At 39.4% G+C, this 21394-nt stretch overlaps 1 protein-coding gene across 3 annotated transcripts in view; it reads right to left on the bottom strand.

The window, feature by feature from the left end:
* Nucleotides 1–1623: 1623 nt before the first annotated feature.
* Nucleotides 1624–21394, bottom strand: part of ATG9A (autophagy related 9A) — a 20291-nt gene continuing 520 nt past the window's right edge. For all 3 annotated transcript variants that reach the window (XM_072418053.1, XM_072418055.1, XM_072418054.1), the window contains exons 2-17: nucleotides 20123–20190; nucleotides 19581–19702; nucleotides 16808–16959; nucleotides 16679–16722; nucleotides 15699–15763; nucleotides 14359–14514; nucleotides 12690–12831; nucleotides 10488–11236; nucleotides 9613–9766; nucleotides 8190–8369; nucleotides 7445–7690; nucleotides 6652–6818; nucleotides 5841–5937; nucleotides 5478–5685; nucleotides 4308–4450; nucleotides 1624–3481 (exon numbers count right to left, since the gene is read on the bottom strand). In XM_072418053.1, the coding sequence (XP_072274154.1) occupies nucleotides 3476–3481; nucleotides 4308–4450; nucleotides 5478–5685; nucleotides 5841–5937; nucleotides 6652–6818; nucleotides 7445–7690; nucleotides 8190–8369; nucleotides 9613–9766; nucleotides 10488–11236; nucleotides 12690–12831; nucleotides 14359–14514; nucleotides 15699–15763; nucleotides 16679–16722; nucleotides 16808–16910 (2460 nt within the window). In that variant the 5' untranslated portion in view covers nucleotides 16911–16959; nucleotides 19581–19702; nucleotides 20123–20190 and the 3' untranslated portion in view covers nucleotides 1624–3475. The remainder of the gene's footprint in view (nucleotides 3482–4307; nucleotides 4451–5477; nucleotides 5686–5840; nucleotides 5938–6651; nucleotides 6819–7444; nucleotides 7691–8189; nucleotides 8370–9612; nucleotides 9767–10487; nucleotides 11237–12689; nucleotides 12832–14358; nucleotides 14515–15698; nucleotides 15764–16678; nucleotides 16723–16807; nucleotides 16960–19580; nucleotides 19703–20122; nucleotides 20191–21394) is intronic.

Below are 21394 nucleotides of genomic sequence, written 5' to 3'. Positions count from 1 at the left end.
GCTTTTTCTCGTACTACCTGTCAAGAACTAAACCTCGTCTTGTGACCACTGGTCACATGATCTTCCAAGGACCAAGCCTCCTTTTGGGGGTACAGCCACAGATCACATGATCTTTAAAAACCCAATCCTCGTTTTGGTGGTTCATATCTATAATTCATCTTCCAGGAGTCAACCTTAGTACAGGATGACAATCGAAAATCCGGCCGTCGATTCGGTCCCGTCAGTTTTCCGGCATGGGTAGCCCTTGCATTCTCCCAGAAGAAGCGGATTCCATTCGGATGTAGTTCTGTCCGCTGCCACTAGATGGTGCACATACATTATAATTACAGACAATTGTCATTACTGTAAAGTAAAAAATCCGAAATTTTCCGGGCACTTCTCTGGTCCGGAAGTTGCCGGATTTTTGAATGTCAACCTGTACTGGGCTGCTCCACAAATCACGTGACAAAATTGGAGCCACAAGCAGTGTATACAAATTCAAACTTCACGGGGTTCACTAAATAACACCCAATATTCATTCTAATACTCACTTGTTACACCTTTACTATCTAAATTCCTCCTTTGTTCCTAAAGCTAATTTGACATCAGGCATGGCTTTATTGCCAAAAAAAAAAAAAAAGGCAGGCAATGCCCCTTCTGCAATAAACATTCTTATCTGCACTTGTCCTGAGAAGGAAGAAGATCGTGGCCTGCAGCCTCCATGAAGACTAAATGGGAACCTGCAGCCTGCTGGAATACATCACATTATACCAGAGGCTGTGGGCTGCACCTTCTGCACATGCCTGAAATCAGACCAGCACAGAAGGGGCTTTTCTGAATTCTAAAAAAAATGCCAATGTCACATTTGCAGTTTTAGGAAGGGCCATAACCCAATCTCACACCTGCATAGTGCAAGATTTGGTGACATAGGAAGAAACTGAAAGAAGTTGGCTGAAAGTTCTGTTTGAATGAAAGAAGAACATAAGCTAATCACAGTGCAAACCAAGAAGAAAAAAAAACTCTCTTCAAACAGGATATGACCGAGTCACTCAGCTCTACTGGACTGTGAAATAGAGTCATGTTTTTATACACATTGCATTATTTTGGGATGAAGACGTGTGATATAACTATATCGGCCACTGACTCTCTCAGTGTGTGACCACCTCTCAGATATTCTCCTAAATCGAGAAGACAGGGCAGTGACACTTATTATTATCCCGTACTTATAAAGCGCCAATATATCATCAGGTTTACTGATGAAAGTGTCTCCTCTCCAGCCCTGGAGAGCTTTAAAAAACCAGGCCCAATAAGAGAGAGGCAAGAATTTTTTTTAATGAACAAATGTAACACTGGGGCTCTATAAAACAGAGTCTGACATTCCCCCACACATTTCCTGCCATTGAAAGACATCATACTGTAAGATTCCCAAGAGGTAATGTCTCATTCCCTGTTTAATAAATAGAGGCCCCGGTGTCTGCTTTTTGGTAGCAGTTTTACTAGAATAGAGGACAGGTTTTCTTTGAAATGTAAAACTATGGAGATAGAATTTCCTTGATTCTCTTTATAATGGCCAGCAATGCTTTATCACAAAAAAGGCAAATACATAATAAACGTGCAATAAAAAAATTAGAAGTATGTCTGTGGTACAGGACATTACACATAATTACTCTTTAATTAGAGTTTTACAATAATACAAAATCTGCCTTACACATTTCTATACAAAACAAAGCAGAGACAGGGTCCCTTGATTGACAATTTAGAAATAGGAATTGTAATGGATGTCTCACGACAGGACAGATCCTGGAGAAACACAAATACCACAGCTGTAATACAAAGAACAGCCTTCATCTGCTCATTGCTTTAAGTTTTATTATGCAAAGCATCTGTTGGCCATAGATGTTACAATCTCAATAAAAATCTCCTTTGGATTTGGCAATAGTAGTAGAAAGACCTACCTGAACAACCCATGTCATTTATCTGGTCAGACAGGCTCTTGCACTACACTGCAATTGGTAAATCTAAATAAGATCTCACTGATCAGATTGCAGTGTTTCTAATAAAAACTGCCCGATTCCATTTTTCCAGGATATGTTAAGAAAGGACAGGCAGTGTCTGAGTGGAGGCTATAGGGGGGCACAGGTAAGTCTTCATTTACACACAATAAATGCCTTGTATTCTAACCAATATATTTACAGAAATCTTTTCAGTGCATTATGATTTAATATCATCCCTATAAATGCAAAAAAAAAATAAAAAAGGCCAGTGTGCCCTTAAATGGGGGACTCCATAAAAACTTCCTTTACTCTACACAAATATTCCTTTAAAGTTACATATGTCTGCCTACAAAGCTGCCACTTGATAGGTAAAATTAGGCATGCAGGCTTTAAATGATTACTTGGGAGGAAGGTAGTGGATTTTCTGTGACTTTTTGGGACATAGGGAGCTTAGAAAGGCCTCACCTTTCATGTGTTATGTTAATATTATGTATTTATATCAGTGTTTCTCAATCAGGGTACCTTGGAACCCTGGGGTTCCTCTACAGGCTGCAAAGACTTCCTTGAGCATTTAATATTTGCTTCTCAGTCAATTTACCACTGGCACCAATTACCTTTTTGTTTATCTGTAAGGGTAACATTCTTCTCAATGGCCACCAATGTAAGAGGCATTCTTCCCATTGACCACCACACCAATTTATTGTGAGCTGTGGGTATAGTAATTATTGTCAGGAGTTCCCTAAGACCTAAAGTTATTTAAAAGGTTCCCCTGTGTAAAAAGGTTGAGAAAGGCTAATGTATATAACACAAACATATTGAGCAGTGTCCATGGTAGTGGGCTGCCTCTTAAAGGAGCTCACAATCTAATGTACCTACCATAGTTATAGTCTAATGTCCCTAGCATAGCATACACAAACCTTCACAAACACTGGGAGAACATAACTCCATGCAGATAGTGTCCTAGCCAAGAATAGGGAACACAATGCTGCAAAGCAAGATAGCCGCTGAGGAACCATACCACCGCATGTTGTAGCAGGGTGGACAGTAAAAGCATGTGTATTACTTTACCATTATTTTAGTAGGTAAAAAAGTACTCAGATATGTATTTTTACTGTATATCTTACTATACCTCCAATGGTTCAGGTGACACTTTAAGACAAATTATGACATATAAAATCCTAACGCCCTACACAGAAAGGCATAGACACAGATGAAGCAGCAGAGATAGTAATATATTCTATTCCTGTACAAACACAAATTTTACAGCCAGCTGTACATCCAGATCCCTCCAGTTTCTTAGCATACACATGCATGACAACTGGATTCCTAGCTACATATATATATTCTATAAATCATCTGAACATATACTCTTGGTTCACACTGCCAGACACACATATACACAGTTCACAAGAGAATTTGTCTTCCCATGTTTCCTGGTCAACAAGAAACCTGCCTTGATGGGAGATATTTGTACAAGCTGAAACCTCAGACTGCTCAAAGTATCACACCTGCAGAGAAAGAAAATTATAACACAAGGATGAAACTAAAGTGGTTTTACATACATGTATAATATTACACACACATCCTATCATGTGGCATTAAAATGTAATGCTGTCACATACACGACAAGTCAAAACATTAAAACTGCTGGGTTAGGTAAATTAATCAATTATTGTTACAATTGCATTTTTCAAGGTTGTGTGAGCAGTCGGTTTATTAAAGTAATGTGTTGGAAGAAGGAAAAATGGGCAAGTGTAAGGATCTGACTGGGTCACAGCATTTCCAGAACATCAATTCTTGTTCCCAGTGGTACCCTATCAAATTTGATTTAAGAAAGGACACCCAGCAATTGATGCATGTGGAGAATAGCCATGTGGAAAATCTTAATCTGGGCCATGAGGCAAAAGTGTCAGAACACACAGTGCTTTGCAGCTTGCTGAGTATAAGGAGGTGCAGCTGCAGACAGAGTGCCCAAAAGTGCATACAATGGGCACGTAAGCATCAGAACCGGACCATGGAACAATACAAGGAGGTGGTCTGGTCAGGTGAATCAGTTTTAAAATCACATGGCTGGATGGGTGAAAGTTCATTGTTTAGTGCATCAGGGTGCACTATAGGAATTGGGCAGGTTGGCAGACACAGAGTGTGTTAAAGAGATCAACTCCTAAAGTATTGTTGTCAGATACCACATAACATCTTCAGAGTTCTTGTGGAGTCTATGCCTCGACAGGTCAGAACTGTTTTGGTGGGACAAGGGGGGGGGCTACACAATATTACACAGGTTTATTTAATGTTAGGTTGATCATTTATTTTAAATTTGACTTTAGACAATACCTTATGAGTCTGGGGGGGCATCTCATCCTCTGAGCTTTCCTCTGGAACAGGATCTGGGTGCTTGCCAGTCTGTCCCTCTTCACTCCACCCTCCCATTGGCTGTCTTGCTAAATTAGAAGAGGCTCTTTGCATGGTTCCAAAATCTGAAGATTTACAATAACAGATTATACAACATTAATATTATTATTATAATTATTAAACAATGCCAACATTACATTTTTTCATCTATGTCTGGCTAGGTCCAATTGCCAATGTAAATGCAATATCCTGGACCACAGAGCTAACCAGAAGCACATTAAACATATTTAAGATTGGAACCTCAATAAAACAACTCCTACGGTTTAGTGTTTGAAAAGGAATAAAGAATATTCTCTAAAGAAGAGAAATACTTTTACCCCTTTTGCCCTGCCAATATCTGCTATCGTTAGGAGCTACTCTGGATGAATTTTTTACCAATGCATATTTGAGTGTTCTTGATGCTCCCTCTTTGTGCTGTAGTTCCTTCTGCTGGCCCTTTATGAAAAGAACCATAGAGAGGGACCAGGCACCTGACACACCTGGATCTATTAAATGATGAACATTTCGCTCACTGCTCTTCCACCTCTCACCCTCTATTTGGTTCTATATAAAATAATTAACCCCTACCAAAATTACCATTTTACTCACCTAATTTTGACGTCAAGTGACATGCCAGATCCTCAGAGAAGGGCAAAACCATTTTCAGCTAGAGTAGTTCTACACAAGATTGTGAACAGTAACCCTTTACTTTGCAAGGAACACCCCTATGCAATGGGCCTGATTTATCCAATATCCAAGACTGGAGGAGATAGGATATTATTGGTGTATTATTGTTGAACTTGGGTCATTGAGTAAACTTGGAATGAATTTCCTAAAATTAATTCACTCTTAGCTCGCAAATGCTTTAAATCCTGGACCAGATACATTGCAGGTTTGCTGTGTCATCCAGGTACACCCATAATTTTCTATCTTGCAGAGCTTTATTAGGCCAGGCCCATAGTCTCTAAAATGTCAAAAAAGTCATTTTAAGTAGTAAAAAACCTACAAAAACAAAACAGTGGTGGCAGTTAACATATTGTATTCTAACAGGTTCCCTTTAAAAAAAAAAAAAAAAAAAGGCTCTATCCAAAAGATGTAGGAAGACACTCTTACCTGTGCTGGCACTAAACCTGTGAGCACTGATTGGTGGCATCCTGTCTTCTCGTAGTAGTGCTCCAGGGGAGGGGCAGCTGGCAGAAGATGGAATGTTGCACGTGGTGTTTATCAGTCCATCGACCGGCCCACTATCTCCACTCTCATCACTCTCTTGTCTGTGCCATATGTGCCTTCCTGGAGCCATACGGGTCTGTTGCTGATGTAACTGTGGAGGAAGCAGACGAAACAGGCTAAATAACCACTTCATACAAGCAACACATAAATACTATCGAACCTAAGCGAGTCAAAGACCATGTAAAAGAGATGTGGTGGATGAAAATAACACAAAGAGTAGGAGGAGAAATAAGAGCTCATACTCACCTCATGCATGTACAGGGCATGCAGACTCATCTCCATTGAGGCGTATTCGGACAAAGGTCCGCTATTCATAGGGCCCTCCCACAAGCTACTGCCAAACCTGTAGGAAAATGATCACATTGAAAACAGGAACACCCAAGTAATTAAAACAAAATATACACAATGACCAGTGTGAGATTAGAAAGAGCATCAAGGCACAACACCTTAACTTTTCCCATGTTAATTGGACAGATCAGACCTTTGTCTCACATAAATTAGCTAAGTATAAATATGTTAGTAGGTATAAACAAAATAAGTATTACATCCTATATGTATATATAATATATGTTAACATTCATTTAAAATGTATGAATAACCAAATTTGATAAGATTTGGGATTCAAATGTATTAGAGAGATTTCCCTAATTTATTGTTATGGCTTTAGCACATAGAAGATCAGGAAAAAAGTCTGCAACACAAACAAAAATAAAAATGGTACTCTTTATTATAGTAGAGGATAGCTAGAACCACTGTATTACCATGTCTATCTGCCTCTTCTGCCTAAAGGAAAGATATCTGCCTCTTCTGCCTAAAGGAAAGATACCTCCTTTTGAAACTTTTCAGGAAAGTGTTCCTGAAAAGTTACTAACCGTACTATAAATATAAAAACAATAAAGATGTAAGTCAACAAACCACTTGATCTTTTTTCTGCTGTCATTCATCAAAGTTTCAAATTCATGTATTATAGTTTTGGGATGGATATTCCTCTTTTTAACACACAAACCACAAAGCTAACAGCACAGGACAGAGGATTGAATATCATTGCCCTTCTTACCCGCTCTGGTTTGGTGCGGTGTGGCAGGACTGCTGTGGAGAGAGAGAACGGAGAGCAGAGGCCACCTCAGACACGGCAGAAATGTGTGGAGAATAAAGGACATCTGTGCGTGGTGGGAAGCCTCCTGGAGACATCCCAGTGAACATGTTTGCCATAAGGCTGTGTGGCTGAAATGGAACAATAGAAGAAAGAAATATAAGTTTAATAAATAATACATTCTTTATTGGCTATAACTAATGAAGCTGGCTATTTATTGTGCAAATGTATCAGCACTAAATATAGACACCTAGAACTGGGACTGGACTGGACTGGATTTTTATGAGCTTAATGCTTATTTTTCGTTTAATATGAACTTAATGCTTATTTACAGTAACTTACCAATATTCACTACCTATCACTTTAACTTGATCTTTAAAATCAGGTGAATGAATGGTACCACAATTGATTTTTGTACATTACAATACGTTGCAGTAATGCCAACAATACTGAACAGACACATATGAATGTACCCTTTAAGTAAACTGATCACAGGCCTAGGCATTTCAAAATAAACATATACTAGCAAAAAATCCCTTCTGTGAAAACTGCATGCCAAACAATGTATAAATAAAGCCAGCAAAAAGTCACATTATACAAACTTTATGCCCTTCAGCTGCAGACAATTCTCAGTTCAGTGCAGTGGGGGTAAAAATGATGAATATAAACTATAATTTAATGCAATGCTGACTTCATTTTTAGGACAAAATTCTGAATGGAACTTGAGACTGAACAAAAAAATGAGATATACTTGTACCTCTGAATCAGACTGCAGTGACAATCCAGAGTAGTGCAGTAGGTGTGCCAGACCAGTGGGATTTTTTGGTGTCGTTCCCCCACTGTCCTTCTGTACTCGCTCCCGCAGGTGACTTAGGAACGCCGAGCACTCTCGAGGTGGCTGCCAGCGTGGATTAGTTATAGCAAAATGCATGAGAGACAGTTCGGTCTTACCATCCTCTGCCTGCTGGTACACGGAGGCCTCGGTTTTTCCTGCAGACATCCACTGTAATAGGAGGAAAGTTACACACTGATTACTGACACTAACCTGCAATATGACAGCAAGGAGGACACTGGCATTGTTTCTCCTGACTGATAAGAGTGATAAACTCCCGCCTAATTTTCCATGCAGGATTGGTTATTTACTGTAATAGATGTAAAAAGCACGGAATTGTCTTCCATAAGAACTGATTTAATCAGGTATACTTTCCTTTCTTTTAGGATGTACTTTTTAATTATTTTTTTTTACAGAAAGAAAAGCCTGGAAGAGCCAAAATGAAGCCAATCTCTGATATCTTTGCTATTTTGTATACAAGCTAATTAGGCTGAAACTCTAAAGGAAAAAATATATTAGCATCTGTTGTTTCAGAACAGAACAGCACACACTCCATAAATTAAAGCTCAGGTAATCTCAATCTTAACCTACAAACGTATCTAGGACTACGTATCTAGTAGTATCTACAGACATATCTAGGACTACAGTCTATTCAGGACTGTGTACTTACAGCAGGATTTCCATGCTGGCGAACATCCATTTGAGCAAATGAACAGGTGTCCCCAACACCGACCACTTCAACTGTGAAGTTCCTAAAGAAGTCAATGATCTCCAATGATTTAGGGCGCAGTCTGAATATTAGAACAAGTGGTGTGAGCAGCGGGCTGAGCAGTTCCTCCAGAATAAAGACCTAAAAATGAGAACCATAAAGTCAACCAGTGATCTGCTAATGCTATACAGTATACAGTAAAGTATGCTAAGGTGAACCTGCCCAACAGCCCATACTCTACTCATCCTCTGTTTTTCTTAGCTCTGTTCAGCTTCAGATGAAGGAGAAACAACCTTGTGTACTTTAGATGCTGAAGCCATGGATAGACCACACACAGTGTTATAGATTCCTATGTGACAGAGCCGTTGATTGGTCCAATGCTGTTAGATGGTAGTCTCATGCTCCTTCATACCAGGATCTGCTGGAGAGGCAGCAAACATATTGCTTTTCCTCCATAAACCAAATATAGCTTTGTTTTAGGTTAGACAGTCCAACAAATTTACATTAAATCTGAGATTAATATTAATTTAAAGTTAAAGCAACATCTACTAGTTTTCAAATTTTCCAACTTGGAAAACATTCCAAGTGGCTTGGTGATATGCCAAACAGTAAACAGAGATAAAATAAGCAGGTATCAAAGGAATTACTTTACATTTTGGTAGCTCTCTCCTTTATAGGAGTCACTCCAAATTTTGGATGTTCCATTACATTCAAATTCCCAGATTTCTATGCCTACCTTAGTCAGTAACAGGAAATCCCATTCTACCTGATAGAATATTAAACCTCTAAAGACAAAAGACCGAAAGATGCATGAATTCCACTGTACACATAGCACCATTCTGCTCTATGGAGAGGGGAGGGGGGAGAAAAAGAGAGTGGCACCCCGCTGTGCTCTCTCCCCTTCACCTGTATTGCAGTCGCTCGTTGTCCATCGTTCATTGATCCGCCAGGACAGATCCATGAACAGCATTGGACGAGCGCTGTACTCACATCAGATTCTTGTCCGTTACTAGCCCTGAAGCGATGATCAGACTAGAGTCTACGTAGCCTAAAAGTTAGCAGCAATGTATGGATTGCACAATTGACGTCCCCAAAGCTGGCCACACACAGTAAAGTCTATGCAATCTATTTTGGATTTACCAACAAGCACGTAGTGTGCAAGTCTAGCTAAAAAAACAAAAAACAGATTTTTATCAAATCGGGTGGGCACTTTACATGAATCTAAATTAAGATTAAGTCAGACAGTAATGTGTGCTGACAGCTAAGCATACCCAAGCCAGTGGTTGATTCATTCCCCCCACCGTTTACCTAACTACTATCTGGTGGTCTTTAATCCTTTCAGTTTGCAACTGCTAAAGTTTGCAGAAATCAGGATAGTACTTACAGCCTTGTACTGGAAAAGCTGTGCAAACTCGCTGCGGGTCTCAGCCCGATGAGCGCTGCGCTGCCAGTGGTCGGGCATGTAGTGTATATGAGCCAGGATCACCTTTAGGAGCTGTTCTGGACAGAAGACCATGTGCTCTTCCGGGATAAACGATCTGAGAAAAGAATGCTATCATAAATTTACACATTATATTTAAAACTTTTCAAACAACAGTAACACCATGACTTTTAAAGCAAATTTAGGTTAGTGTAGTGTAAACTATTAAGGCCAAATTATACCTTTCATTGTTTTTACTGTAATGCAGTCAGGCAGCATAACATTTAGGAGCATTTCCTTTTTTTTATTTTTTACATTATTTTTCTAAATTATTATATTATTATTGTGCTAAAGCATTTCCTAAAATACCCTGTACAGGGAGAATGCTGGATTATCTGGAGAACCGTTCGACATAGAGACCAGGGGTATGGAGTTCCATTAGTTTGAAAGACCTGCACAATACACCAATCAACAATACTCAATCTCCCCGTAAGGTGGCCGACGATTCGGTTTGCTACGCTACACTTTGTGTTGAACAGTGGTCTGGATATTTAGCATAGCTTTAGCACACTAATTCATATACTAGTAATATATAAACATGTATTATATTGCATTCGTAAAAAATACTGACAACGCTAGTAGTTGTTAGTCACATTCAACTGGACTTGTTTTCATAGCTTATTTAGGTCAGTTCTTCCTTAGAACTGAAGAAGTGACTTGGAAAAGCTGCAAAATGATTAACAAAATGTTTAATTAAGTTTTCATCCACTTCAAGTATAAAATACTTTTGTTCAACACCAGAATTCAGCTATAAAAATTTGCAGCTGTTGGTTATTAACCTGCAGATGGTCACAACGACTCCCAGTAGTGTTACAGTGCTTAGTACATGTTCCACAGCAAGCACATCTTCATCGTACACTGTGAGCGCTATCAGCACTGCCAGAACAGATCCCGCCAGGAATCCTAGGTGTTTGGCAGCCACGGCTAATAATGGAGACAGGAAACAGTTCATGTACTTGCTGGCGGGCTTGTATGCTCGGCTCAGTCTTGCCTGGAGCTGGTGATCCAGCTCATTAAAGTGGCGCAGGTAGCATCGGCCATACAGAGACCAGCATCGGGCCCCAAGGCTTCCAGGCTCCCGGCGAAGCACCTCTGTATAGCTGAAGAAGGCATAGAGGATTTGCCAGACCAATACAAGAGGGCAGAGCAATAAGTTGGCAAGTCCTATCCACAGGATACGCTGGGATAACTTCTCTGCAAGCTCCAGGCGTGATCCTGCACGCTTGTACTCCGGTTTTAAGCTCCACTCATTTTGGAACAGGCAACCGGGGCCCCAGAAGAAGATAAGCTGAAAGTTATATTTTAGGCCCCGAGTGTAAAAGATCAAGTCACCCAGCAGTGGCATCCTGTGCTGTAGTGGTAGAAGATTCTTATTAATCATGGCCACCATGTAGTTCTTGAATCGAAGGATTCGATGACTGACATCTAACTCGGAAAGTTCCTTCTTATGAATGCAGATCTGGTGCTCCTTCTGAATCTGTACAATTCTGCTCTGGACTTCCTCCCAAGTGTAATAGGGGAGATCAGCCTGTAAAGGGCAGAAAGTCACAGTAAGATAAAGTCTGAATATAAGGGGGGGGGGGGGGGGGGTACAGGAGGTAATTTTATTTAAAACATTTTTCCTTGAGTTAATATTGCAGTGTTTTTCACATGCCTACATTATCAGATGTATAGAGAACACAAAAAAGGACCGAAAGGTATTTATGACAAAAGTAGATTAAAGTGAACCAGCACTCAAAAAGTGACACTTCAAAAGATGGTGATTGAGCACAAGTAGCATCCTAAAATAAAAAAATAAAAAAACATTTTTTCAAATATTCTTCCTCATAAATAATAATGCACTTGCCTAAATCCTGTATATCTCCAATTTAAGATTATTCAAGGCACTGCTGTGCAGTTCTTTGAATATTTGGTGATGTTACTATTGTGTTGATTATTGTACTCCTAGCTGGAGAGCGAAAACAGTACCTGGGGACCTGGAGTGCAAGAATCCATTCTGTGTCTCTCTGCCTCATCCTATTCCTCTTTTAATACTTCTTAAGTGTTGTCCCCAGCCCCGTTTAGCCGGTGCACCATTTGGCACTTTTCAGTAACCACCCAGCCAGTTTTGGATGGTTACTAAACATTTGCATTGGAATACAGAAGCACTGGACATTTGGGATATAACACAAAGATGGAAAAATGGGACGCACTAAAGGTATGGGCATTAGAAAGTTGGAACAAAGTATAGGAGGTGGTAGAAAGCTGGGGATTACTGGATACCAATGGCACAAACAACTGGAAGCACTAAATTTGTCATGTGTTGCCCCAACCACTTTTTTAACATTCACCTACACCTTCTCTTCACACAGCCGTAAAAAATTTCTGGGGAGAATATTGTTCTTAAATATTTCCTACCAGTTATTAGATCATCAGTCATTAGGAGGACAACTTTTATATGGGGAAGCAAAGCCCTTTTTCTAGGTGGCAGCCTCTATATAGAAACATGGTGCTAAATATGACAAGGTAAGTCAGTAAGAGGGCAGGGAGCCTACGGACAATATTGGTGTCTTGCCTTTTAACTGCTGCAGAGATAAGATAACAGCCACACATTCATGACTACATTGTTTTCAAATACCTAACATCTCCTCAACATCTTCTAGCTATCTGCAGTGCCAGATCACTAGACTACTAATGCATGCTATTGCTTACTGTGGGTAGGACATGGTGAAGCATCTCCAGCTCATCCTTCTCCCTTTACATAAAGCAAACAACACTGAACAGGGCTCATTCCTTCTTACCATCATTGAAAATGATCACGAATTGTCGTATCCAGTTACAATAATTGAACATCCAGGTTATACACTGGAGTGTGATCCCTGTTTCAATTTTTTCAGTGTATTTTATGATTTCTACTAAAGATAAACAATATAATAAACAATTCCAGATATTTTAAAAAATGTATACAAAGAGTATAGAATTATAATTTGCCTATTACATACCATAGGAATGCGCAGAGCCTGTATGTAGAAGTTAAAGATCTCCCAATAGCAGCAGATATTGTATATGAATTTAATGAGTCTGTGAATCCAGAAGACTCCAGCAATCACCAGGAGAGAAGTAAGGAACCAGTTTTCTTGTATTCTGTGGGGATAACAAAAAATGTTAAAGTTAAAGAAAAGTTACTGACCAACATGTAAAACAGCCCTGGATCCATTAAAGACATGTCCAACAGTCTTGAAATTATTCTTTAGTTTATCAGGCTAGCTTTTCTTTTTGTAAGTACTGGATGAAAGAGGGAGGTTCTTCGATGGGCTTACAAAAAGCAAAGGCTTTGGGATGTTATCTATCAACCCCAAAAACAAGAAGGAAGGGAGGTGAAGAAATGGACACCAGATAGCTGCATAAAAAGGGATGTCAAGCATCTTATGTTATGCAGTCAAATGCAACAGTAGAACCATAACAGGATTTGTATGACTTCACAAAGGGCTATATATATATACTAAAGGGAATCAGACAATCTCTGGTGAGAATCGTCCAGGTCTATGTGTTTTAATGACAGTAATTGACTCCCACCAGGGAATGTTTGAGGAAATGTATGATTCCCTGTTTTATAGAGCCAAACTGTTTAATATGTAAAGTAGTTTATATGGACTTGGTAACTAAAGCTGTTACCCTAACCAAACAACTTGTTCCTTTCTTTCCATTTATACAAACAAATTTTAATGCTTTAACAGAAAGAAATATTCAAAGGACTTGTCAGCTAGGCAGTTTTTCTAAACTAATCTGCACCTGCACTTTACAGTATCATTAGGCCAGTTTTTAAAGCTGAAATCCAGACAAAAAAGGGCCTGATTTATTAAAGCTCTCTAAGGCTGGAGAAGATACTTTTTCATCAGTGAAGCTGGGTGATCCAGCAAACCTAGAACGGGTCTGGTCCAGGATTGAAAACATTTGCTAACAGACTTTAGAAATCTATCCCCAGTTTGCTGGATCAACTAGCTTCACTGATGAAAGAGTATCTTTCTGCAGCCTCAGAGAGCTTTAATAAAAAATTTAAAAATTCACTGGAGGTTTGCCAAAGGCTGGCAGATGGCAGAACAGTCCTGTACCCCCTGCAAAACCACATTTGCTAACAAGCCCTTAGAGCATGTGCCCAGATGGCCATGTTTGAGTTTGGAATATGAGCAGGCTAAACAAGACACAACATCTAGAGGATGTCAGGGCTGCCATACTTCAGGATCCATAAGGCTATTTTCATTTTATTCTGAGATTTATAATAATATTTTAAAACTGCATGATGGTAGAGAAGGCTCAATATAATGCCAAACCAGCTAAAAGGGGCTGGGGAGAACACCAATGTATGACATTAAGGCTACATGCACATGTCAGATGATTCTAATCAGATAAGCGCCTCAGGGCTGATATCAGACAAGAATATGTTGTTCCATTGTCCATCCTGGTGGATCCACAGACGACGGGACGATCCAAAAGAAAGTGAAGGGGAGAGAGTTCAGCAGGGTGTCACTCCGTCGTTCTCCCCCTCCCCTCTCCATAGAGCAGAATAGTGCTCGTTCAAGCATCGCCCAGTCTTTGCCAATTATTGCACGCGTGCACGCAGCCTGACAGTATCTGAAACAACTGTTTATTGTTTTTAATGTAAATATATACCGGTCTCTGCAGACTCCTGGTGGGAGGAAAGCATCAGGTAATGTCACTTTGTTGCTTTCACTTTGACTGTGGTTCACCATCTTGTTTGCAAAGAGAATATCATAATCCACACAGCTAACAAGGAAGGTCGTGAAACTAACCACAAAGATGAACTGTCTGCATGAAATAAAGAGAAAACATTTAGGTAAAATACAAACAAGTGTAGGGAGATATTCAGTCACATAGGACCATGCAAGTTAGAAAGTTTGCAAAAGCAAGTAAGAAAACAAAGGTTATGTTTCTCTCACACCCTAGGACAGTGAGTTAGGACTAACAAAAATATAAAATGTATGGAACAGCAAATAATGCTATTTGATGTAAATGTTTAGTGTACAGGGTGTTACAAGATTACAAGATAAACAGGAAAGTTTCTTTACTTAGTGTACTTACCCTGAAAAAAGAACTAACTTAATGAATGGTAAGTCTCAGAATATTATAATTTTGCCTCTAAATGGCCAAAAGACTGATGTAATAAAGAGAGAGCAGAGAAAAGCTTCTGTATACAACTGATCCTTACTTAGACTCTAGTCTCCATACACTGTACCTCCTAGAATATTCTACCTTTCTATCTTTCAGGTGTTTTATGCCATAGTCTGGCATAGTCTGTGGACACTTTCCATTGTCTGCTCAAGAAGACTGTAGTGGTGTGAAGATGTTACAACCAGGAGTGGAAATGTCTGGTAGGCAACAGGCCCAGACACCAACACTGGGCATGATTTATTAAAAGCTCACCAAGGCTGGAAGAAAAACACTTTATACAGTGAAGCTGGAAATAATTATTAAGCTTGCACCACTTTAAATTTACAGACAGCCATGCGCAAAGATCCGCCTAAGTAATCCATTTAATTCATATCTAGTTAGGTATGCTCTAGCAATACACGGAAACTGTACTGCAGCAAGGGTACTTTAAAGGAAAAATGTTCTTACCAACCTGTTGATACAGCCACTGTGTATAATATCATCCTTAAAGTTCACAAAAGATGCAGTAAAGTTGCTGTTTGTTTACTTTACAGATTGAATAACTGATAGTGTGCCGAGTCACTGCACAATGCATGCAAGAGCTTGTTGTATTCGTTGTGCATTCATAACACCTAAATTTTAGTGTTCATAGCCTTGCCACAGTTCTGCTTTAGGCCAGAAAAACGCAGATTAGGGGTGGCAGGTATAATGAAAGATTTTGGTATAGACAACAGCTCAGGCTTTTTTAGCTCTGAACAACTCTACTTGTCTAGATAATACAAAAAGGATACAAATGTCCCACAGACCAAGTTAACAAATTATGCAAAGTGGCACAAACTTACAGTAACTCAAAGATCTCTCCAATCAGCATGCAAGTGAATCCATTCTTCTGGTGCAAATTGTATACCTGAAAGGCTTTGGTTAACGAATATGCTAAATGCAATATACAAGAATATATGGAATGTAGTATACAGAAACACAGAAAGAGTGTAAACAGATATATACAATACAGTATAGACGGTTACATTAGGCACCATTTCCCCTGCCCCTGTGTATAGGGATGGAACAAATGCCAGGACATAATGGATTCCCTGTAACAAGAAACACATCACAATATCTGTACACTGGAAACCATTTTAAACTTGTGAATCAGTTCTAGCACTGGGTATTTTATATCTGAATCAGTAAATTTGTCTATATTTTCCCTCCTCCTATTGTGTGCTACTTCCCCCACCTCTTAGATTATAGGCTCTTCTGTGCAGGGTCCTCTCCTCCTCCTGTGTAATTGGGCCTGATTTATTAAAGCTCGCCAAGGCTGGAGAGGATACACTTTCATCAGTGAAGCTGGGTGATCCAGCAAGCCTGGAATAGATCTGGTCCAGGATTGAAAACATTTGCTAACAATTAAGACTTTAGAAATCCAGCCCAGGTTTGCTGGATTACCAAGCTTCACTGATGAAAGTGTATCCTTCTCCAGCCTTGGAGAGCTTTAATAAATCAGGCTCATTGCCTATATCAGTCTGTCATTTGCAACCCCTATTTAATGTACAGCGCTGCGTAATATGTGGGCGATATATAAATACTATTAATAACAGTAAACTCAAATATTCATTGCATTGACTTTTGTCCCATCTGAAATACTTCCTGTGAACACTAATTAAAATGATGTAATCAAAATCCATAAATCATTATGGGTACATCTATTACATGCTCTCTGTTTGACTGTAGATATATGATCAAATTGGAAGCTTAGGGTAATTGATTATCATTAGAAAATGTAATGAGATGTTCCACTTATTTTTAAGAATTTATTAGAGGATACTCGAGAGAAGAAGAGATCAAGGTTCTCAATATGGTTCCATGGTGCTGAAAAAGAGAAATTGAATTACTTTGCATAGTGAGACAAATGCCAAAGGTCATTCATCCCTAAAAAAATGTCTAAAATACTCACATTTACTGCCCTCTGGAACATGTACCATCAGGTCATCTTCCCCCATTGGGGAGTCTGTATATGAGGCCTCCAACCTCTGGTATGGCGTGTCAAACACCGCCATGTCTTCTTTTCTTTTCTTCCACGTTTTAGCATTCAGAAATGAGGCAATACTGGAAATCAGGAGAGAATGTGACAGTTCAGTTCTAGTCAACTTAGAATTTAGATTTCGCATGCACCAATGGCACCAGCAGTGCTGCTTAAATAGGCCATGCCAAGATGCAATCTGTTTGCTGGGAATCTGATGTTCCAGGAACACTGCAGCTCAGCTGCTTATTCTACAGACCTGAGAACCCCATCTCCACCCACAAAAAAAACCCTTGGTAATCCCAATATTCACTTACTTGGTTGGATCTAATTGTGCACTCAAAGAATGCAAGGATTTATGAACCTTCTTTTTTATTTCTCATGGCCTCTGGCCATTACAGCACGAGGTCCCTCATTCAAATCTCAGCCAGAACACTATCTGCATGGAGTTTGCAGGTTCTCCGGGTACTCCGGTTTCTTCCCACATTCCAAAAACATGCATTTAGGTTAACTGGCTTCCCCACAGAATTGACCTTAGACTGTGGTAATAACTATAGACAGATTGTGAGCCCCTTTGAGGGACAGCTAGGGACATGACTTTGGACTTTGTACAGCACTGTTTAATGTGTTGGCGCTATATAAATACTTGATGATAATAATAATACTATGATTGGTAGCCATTGATCACAAGACTTGTAATTAATAATTCCCCTTCAGAAGGAAATTAACTAGCAAAGAATGTCTATAAGTTGAAAACCCTTTGGCACAAATTATAAGTAAATATTAGAAAAAGTTATATATATACAGTTAGGTCCATAAATTTTTGGACAGAGACAACTGTTTTCTAATTTTGGTTCTGTGCATTACCACAATTAATTTTTCAGCTTTTTAATTTGTCCAATTACTTTTGAGCCCCTGAAGTGAAGTGATTGTGTAAAAAAAGGCTTTAGTTCCTCACATTTTTATGCAATCTTTTTGTTCAACCCACTATATTAAAGCTGAAAGTCTGCAGTTCAACTGCATCTGAGTTGTTTCATTTAAAATTAATTGTGGTAATGTAGAACCAAAATTAGAAAAAAGTTGTCTCCGTCCAAATATTTATGGACCTAACTGTATTTATATAGCACAATATTGAGATTGGGACTGTGCACCTTAATAGTAAAACACATAGAGTTTTTTCAAGGTAAAAGCACCATGTTACAAATTACATCTTCTTTTCCTTAAGAAAAAGCCCAAAATCATTAATAATTTCCCCAGCAATGCCAGGTGTGTGAATTGAACTTAGATTGATCAAGCAGGTTTGATCATTTATAAAACCTTCATAGTCATGTTTTCAAGAAGAATTAACTCCATTTCAGTTAAAGAAAAAAAAAAGCCATAATAAACCCCACATTTTGTAAAACAAAATAATAGACCAGTCATTACCTTAATAACAAGCAAACAGGAACAAAGTTGTCTCTACTGAAACCTAACAAACTTTACATTTTATTGTTTTCCCTAAAGCTTAGTAACTGTTGCTTTGTTTCATGTAGGAAAATTGTGTAACAAGTATAAATGTCAGGGTTTCCTTTGTGGCTGGTTTAATGAGAAAAGAAACTGAAACCACAGGGCTCATCTACACGTGCCTTATGACAGGCACTGCAATTCACACAGAACACAGAGATTATTCACAGGCAGGGAAGAAAGATCTATTCACTGCCAGCATGCTGTAGAGAAGGATCATTAGTCTGTATGTGGAAGCAGTTGTCTCTATGCAGAGGACCAGCATGACCACTGCTGATTTAGACCTATAGCTATGCATTTGGTAAAGCTCATACTTTTGGTTAGAGAATTCTATGGGGCAGTTGGAATGAATCTACAGAACAGTTCAGGGAAGTGTCATCATCCTCCTATAACATGAAGTTAAGTTAAACACATACTTTGCAATGCACACACCCCTCGGCACACCATGGATATGTGTTTATATTTATGTTTTATCTGATGGGCAGGTCTGGCTCTCCAAGATGTTAAATGTTATGAGTGAAATCCAGGTCATGTTGCCAATAAAAACATTTTCAATATTTAATAACTGGAGCCATCAAATACAAATAATGACTCAGAGGCCAAGTCTACTCTTTCCCCAGCATTTAAATGTCCATGTTTGAAACTCCTAATCATTCCAATGGGCCGGTCCACACCGGGGCATTTCTTGAGAAACAAAAAGCACCTTACAGTGTTTGGAAAGACACTCATAAACACCCAAAACGCTCCCCTTAGTTATCCAGCGCATAAAACAAACTGAACTGAACACAAAGAATGGTTGTAAAAGGAACATTTCTGTCTCTGCCATAATTATGACCCAGTCATTGCTCTATAGCAGTGTTTCTCAACCTTTTTAACATTGGGGGAACCCTTGAAATATCTTACAAGTCTTCAGGAACTCTTTCTATAATGACTATATCCACAGCTCACAGTATATTAGTGTGGTGGTCAGTAGGAAGAATTCCTCTCACATTGCTGGCCATTGGGAAGAATGTCACCCTTACTGATAGCCAAAAACATCATTGGGGTCACCTAAACTAACCTGAGAGGCACAAATTGCTTATTTCTCAAGGAAACCCCTAATAACCTCTGGAGGAACCCTGGTTGGGAAATACTGATCCACAGAGTACAAGGTGAATATTTAGTATTTTCTATAAGTGAAGGAGTGAATGACATGCACACTTACATGTAGTGGCTGCAGCCACACTCTGGGCTGATTACTTCTTTGTACCATGACCCTGGAGGTGTAATAAACCTTTACAATACATTTCCTTCTCAGTATATTATCATCGGCTTCAAAGGCTGTTCCTGCAGAAGACAAAAGGGAACAAATAGTTATACATGGATCAATGTTTCTGCTGCTTGTGTATCATCAGGGAGATTATTATTCATATTATTAATAATGAAGAGTATTTATAAAGAGCAAACATATTACGCATTATTACGTTAAATAGGGGTTGCAAATGACAGACAGATACAGGACACAGGAGGAGGAGAGGACCCTGTCCAGAAGAGCTAACAATCTGATTTCTATTCACTTCCCATATCGCAGTAGTAAGAAGCCCTCCAAAGCGAGGAGAAATCAGATGTTGCCAATCAAGTGTTCCTGTAGATATGGGGGGGACCCCAGAAATTTATGTGTGCAGCATTCTGATTTCCTACACCCTTGGCAATCGGGGACTCCCTCAAACCCTCCGTGACTATATGAAGCCCCCCACGGCCACTTACCTTTATATAGATTCCTTCTGTCAGTCCATATCAGCTCCTACAGGTCAGCAGCTCTCTCATGGCTGGAGCTGAGGAAAAGTAATACAAGCAGAGGTCAGATACAGACCGGGCCACACACATTCCTATGGGCAATCAGTGACACAGGTCACGGGCTGTGCAGAATATTGTCACCTGTCAGTAAATATTATTATAGCTGTCAGTAAGTTTTCACATGCTGCACCCTGTGTTGTAATATGCAGGTATCCTACGGAGTGTTGTCTGCATGCCGCTGCTGTGACCGGTCATGTGACTACATCACATGACTTTGCCGTTCATGCTTCTAATATTAAAAGTCTTTTCCCAGGACGGTAAGTAAACAGTGATACTGATGTAAGAAAATAACTGCCTGTCAGTAAATGGTCATGTGACTGTAAATGTTTAAATAAAGGTCAGTAAACATCCAGTGTTAAACCAGTGACAGTATATAGACAATCAGTGTCAGTAAGTAGTTATATCGTTGACAGTATATGGACACCCAGTGTCAGTAAATAGATGTGTGTCAGTAAGCAGTTAAATCAGTGATAGTATATGGACACTCAGAGTCAGTAAATAGCAGTGTGTCATTAAGCAGTTATATCAGTGACAGTATATGGACACGCAGTGTGTATGTAAGCAGTTAAATCAGTGACACTATATGGATACTCGGTGTCAGTAAATAGCAGTGTGTCAGTATGCAGTTATATCAGGGACAGTACATGGGCAGGCAGTGTCAGTAAGCAGTTATATCGGAGACAGTATATGGACACTCACTGTCAGTATATAGCAGTGTGTCAGTAAGCAGTTATATCAGTGACTGTACATTGACATGCAGTGTCTGTAAACAGCAGTGTGTCAGTAAGCAATTATATCAGTGACAGTACATGGACATGGAGTGTCAGTAAGCAGTTATATCAGTGACAGTATATGGAAACTCACTGTCAGTAAATAGCAGTGTGTCAGTACGCAGTTATATCAGGGACAGTATATGGACACTCAGTGTCAGTAAATAGCAGTGTGTCAGTAAGCAGTTATATCAGGGACAGTACATGGAACCGCAGTGTCAGTAAGCAGTTATATCGGGGACAGTATATGGACACTCACTGTCAGTAAATAGCGGTGTGTCAGTAAGCAGTTATATCAGTGACAGTATATGGACACACAGTGTCAGTAAATAACAGTGCGTCAGTAAGCAGTTATATCAGTGACAGTATATAGACACGCAGTGTCAGTAAATAGCAGTGCGTCAGTAAGCAG

Source organism: Pyxicephalus adspersus, chromosome 7 (assembly GCF_032062135.1).
Source record: "Pyxicephalus adspersus chromosome 7, UCB_Pads_2.0, whole genome shotgun sequence".
NCBI classification, from domain to species: Eukaryota; Metazoa; Chordata; class Amphibia; order Anura; family Pyxicephalidae; genus Pyxicephalus; species Pyxicephalus adspersus.
This window is presented reverse-complemented; position numbering and strand designations above follow the sequence as displayed.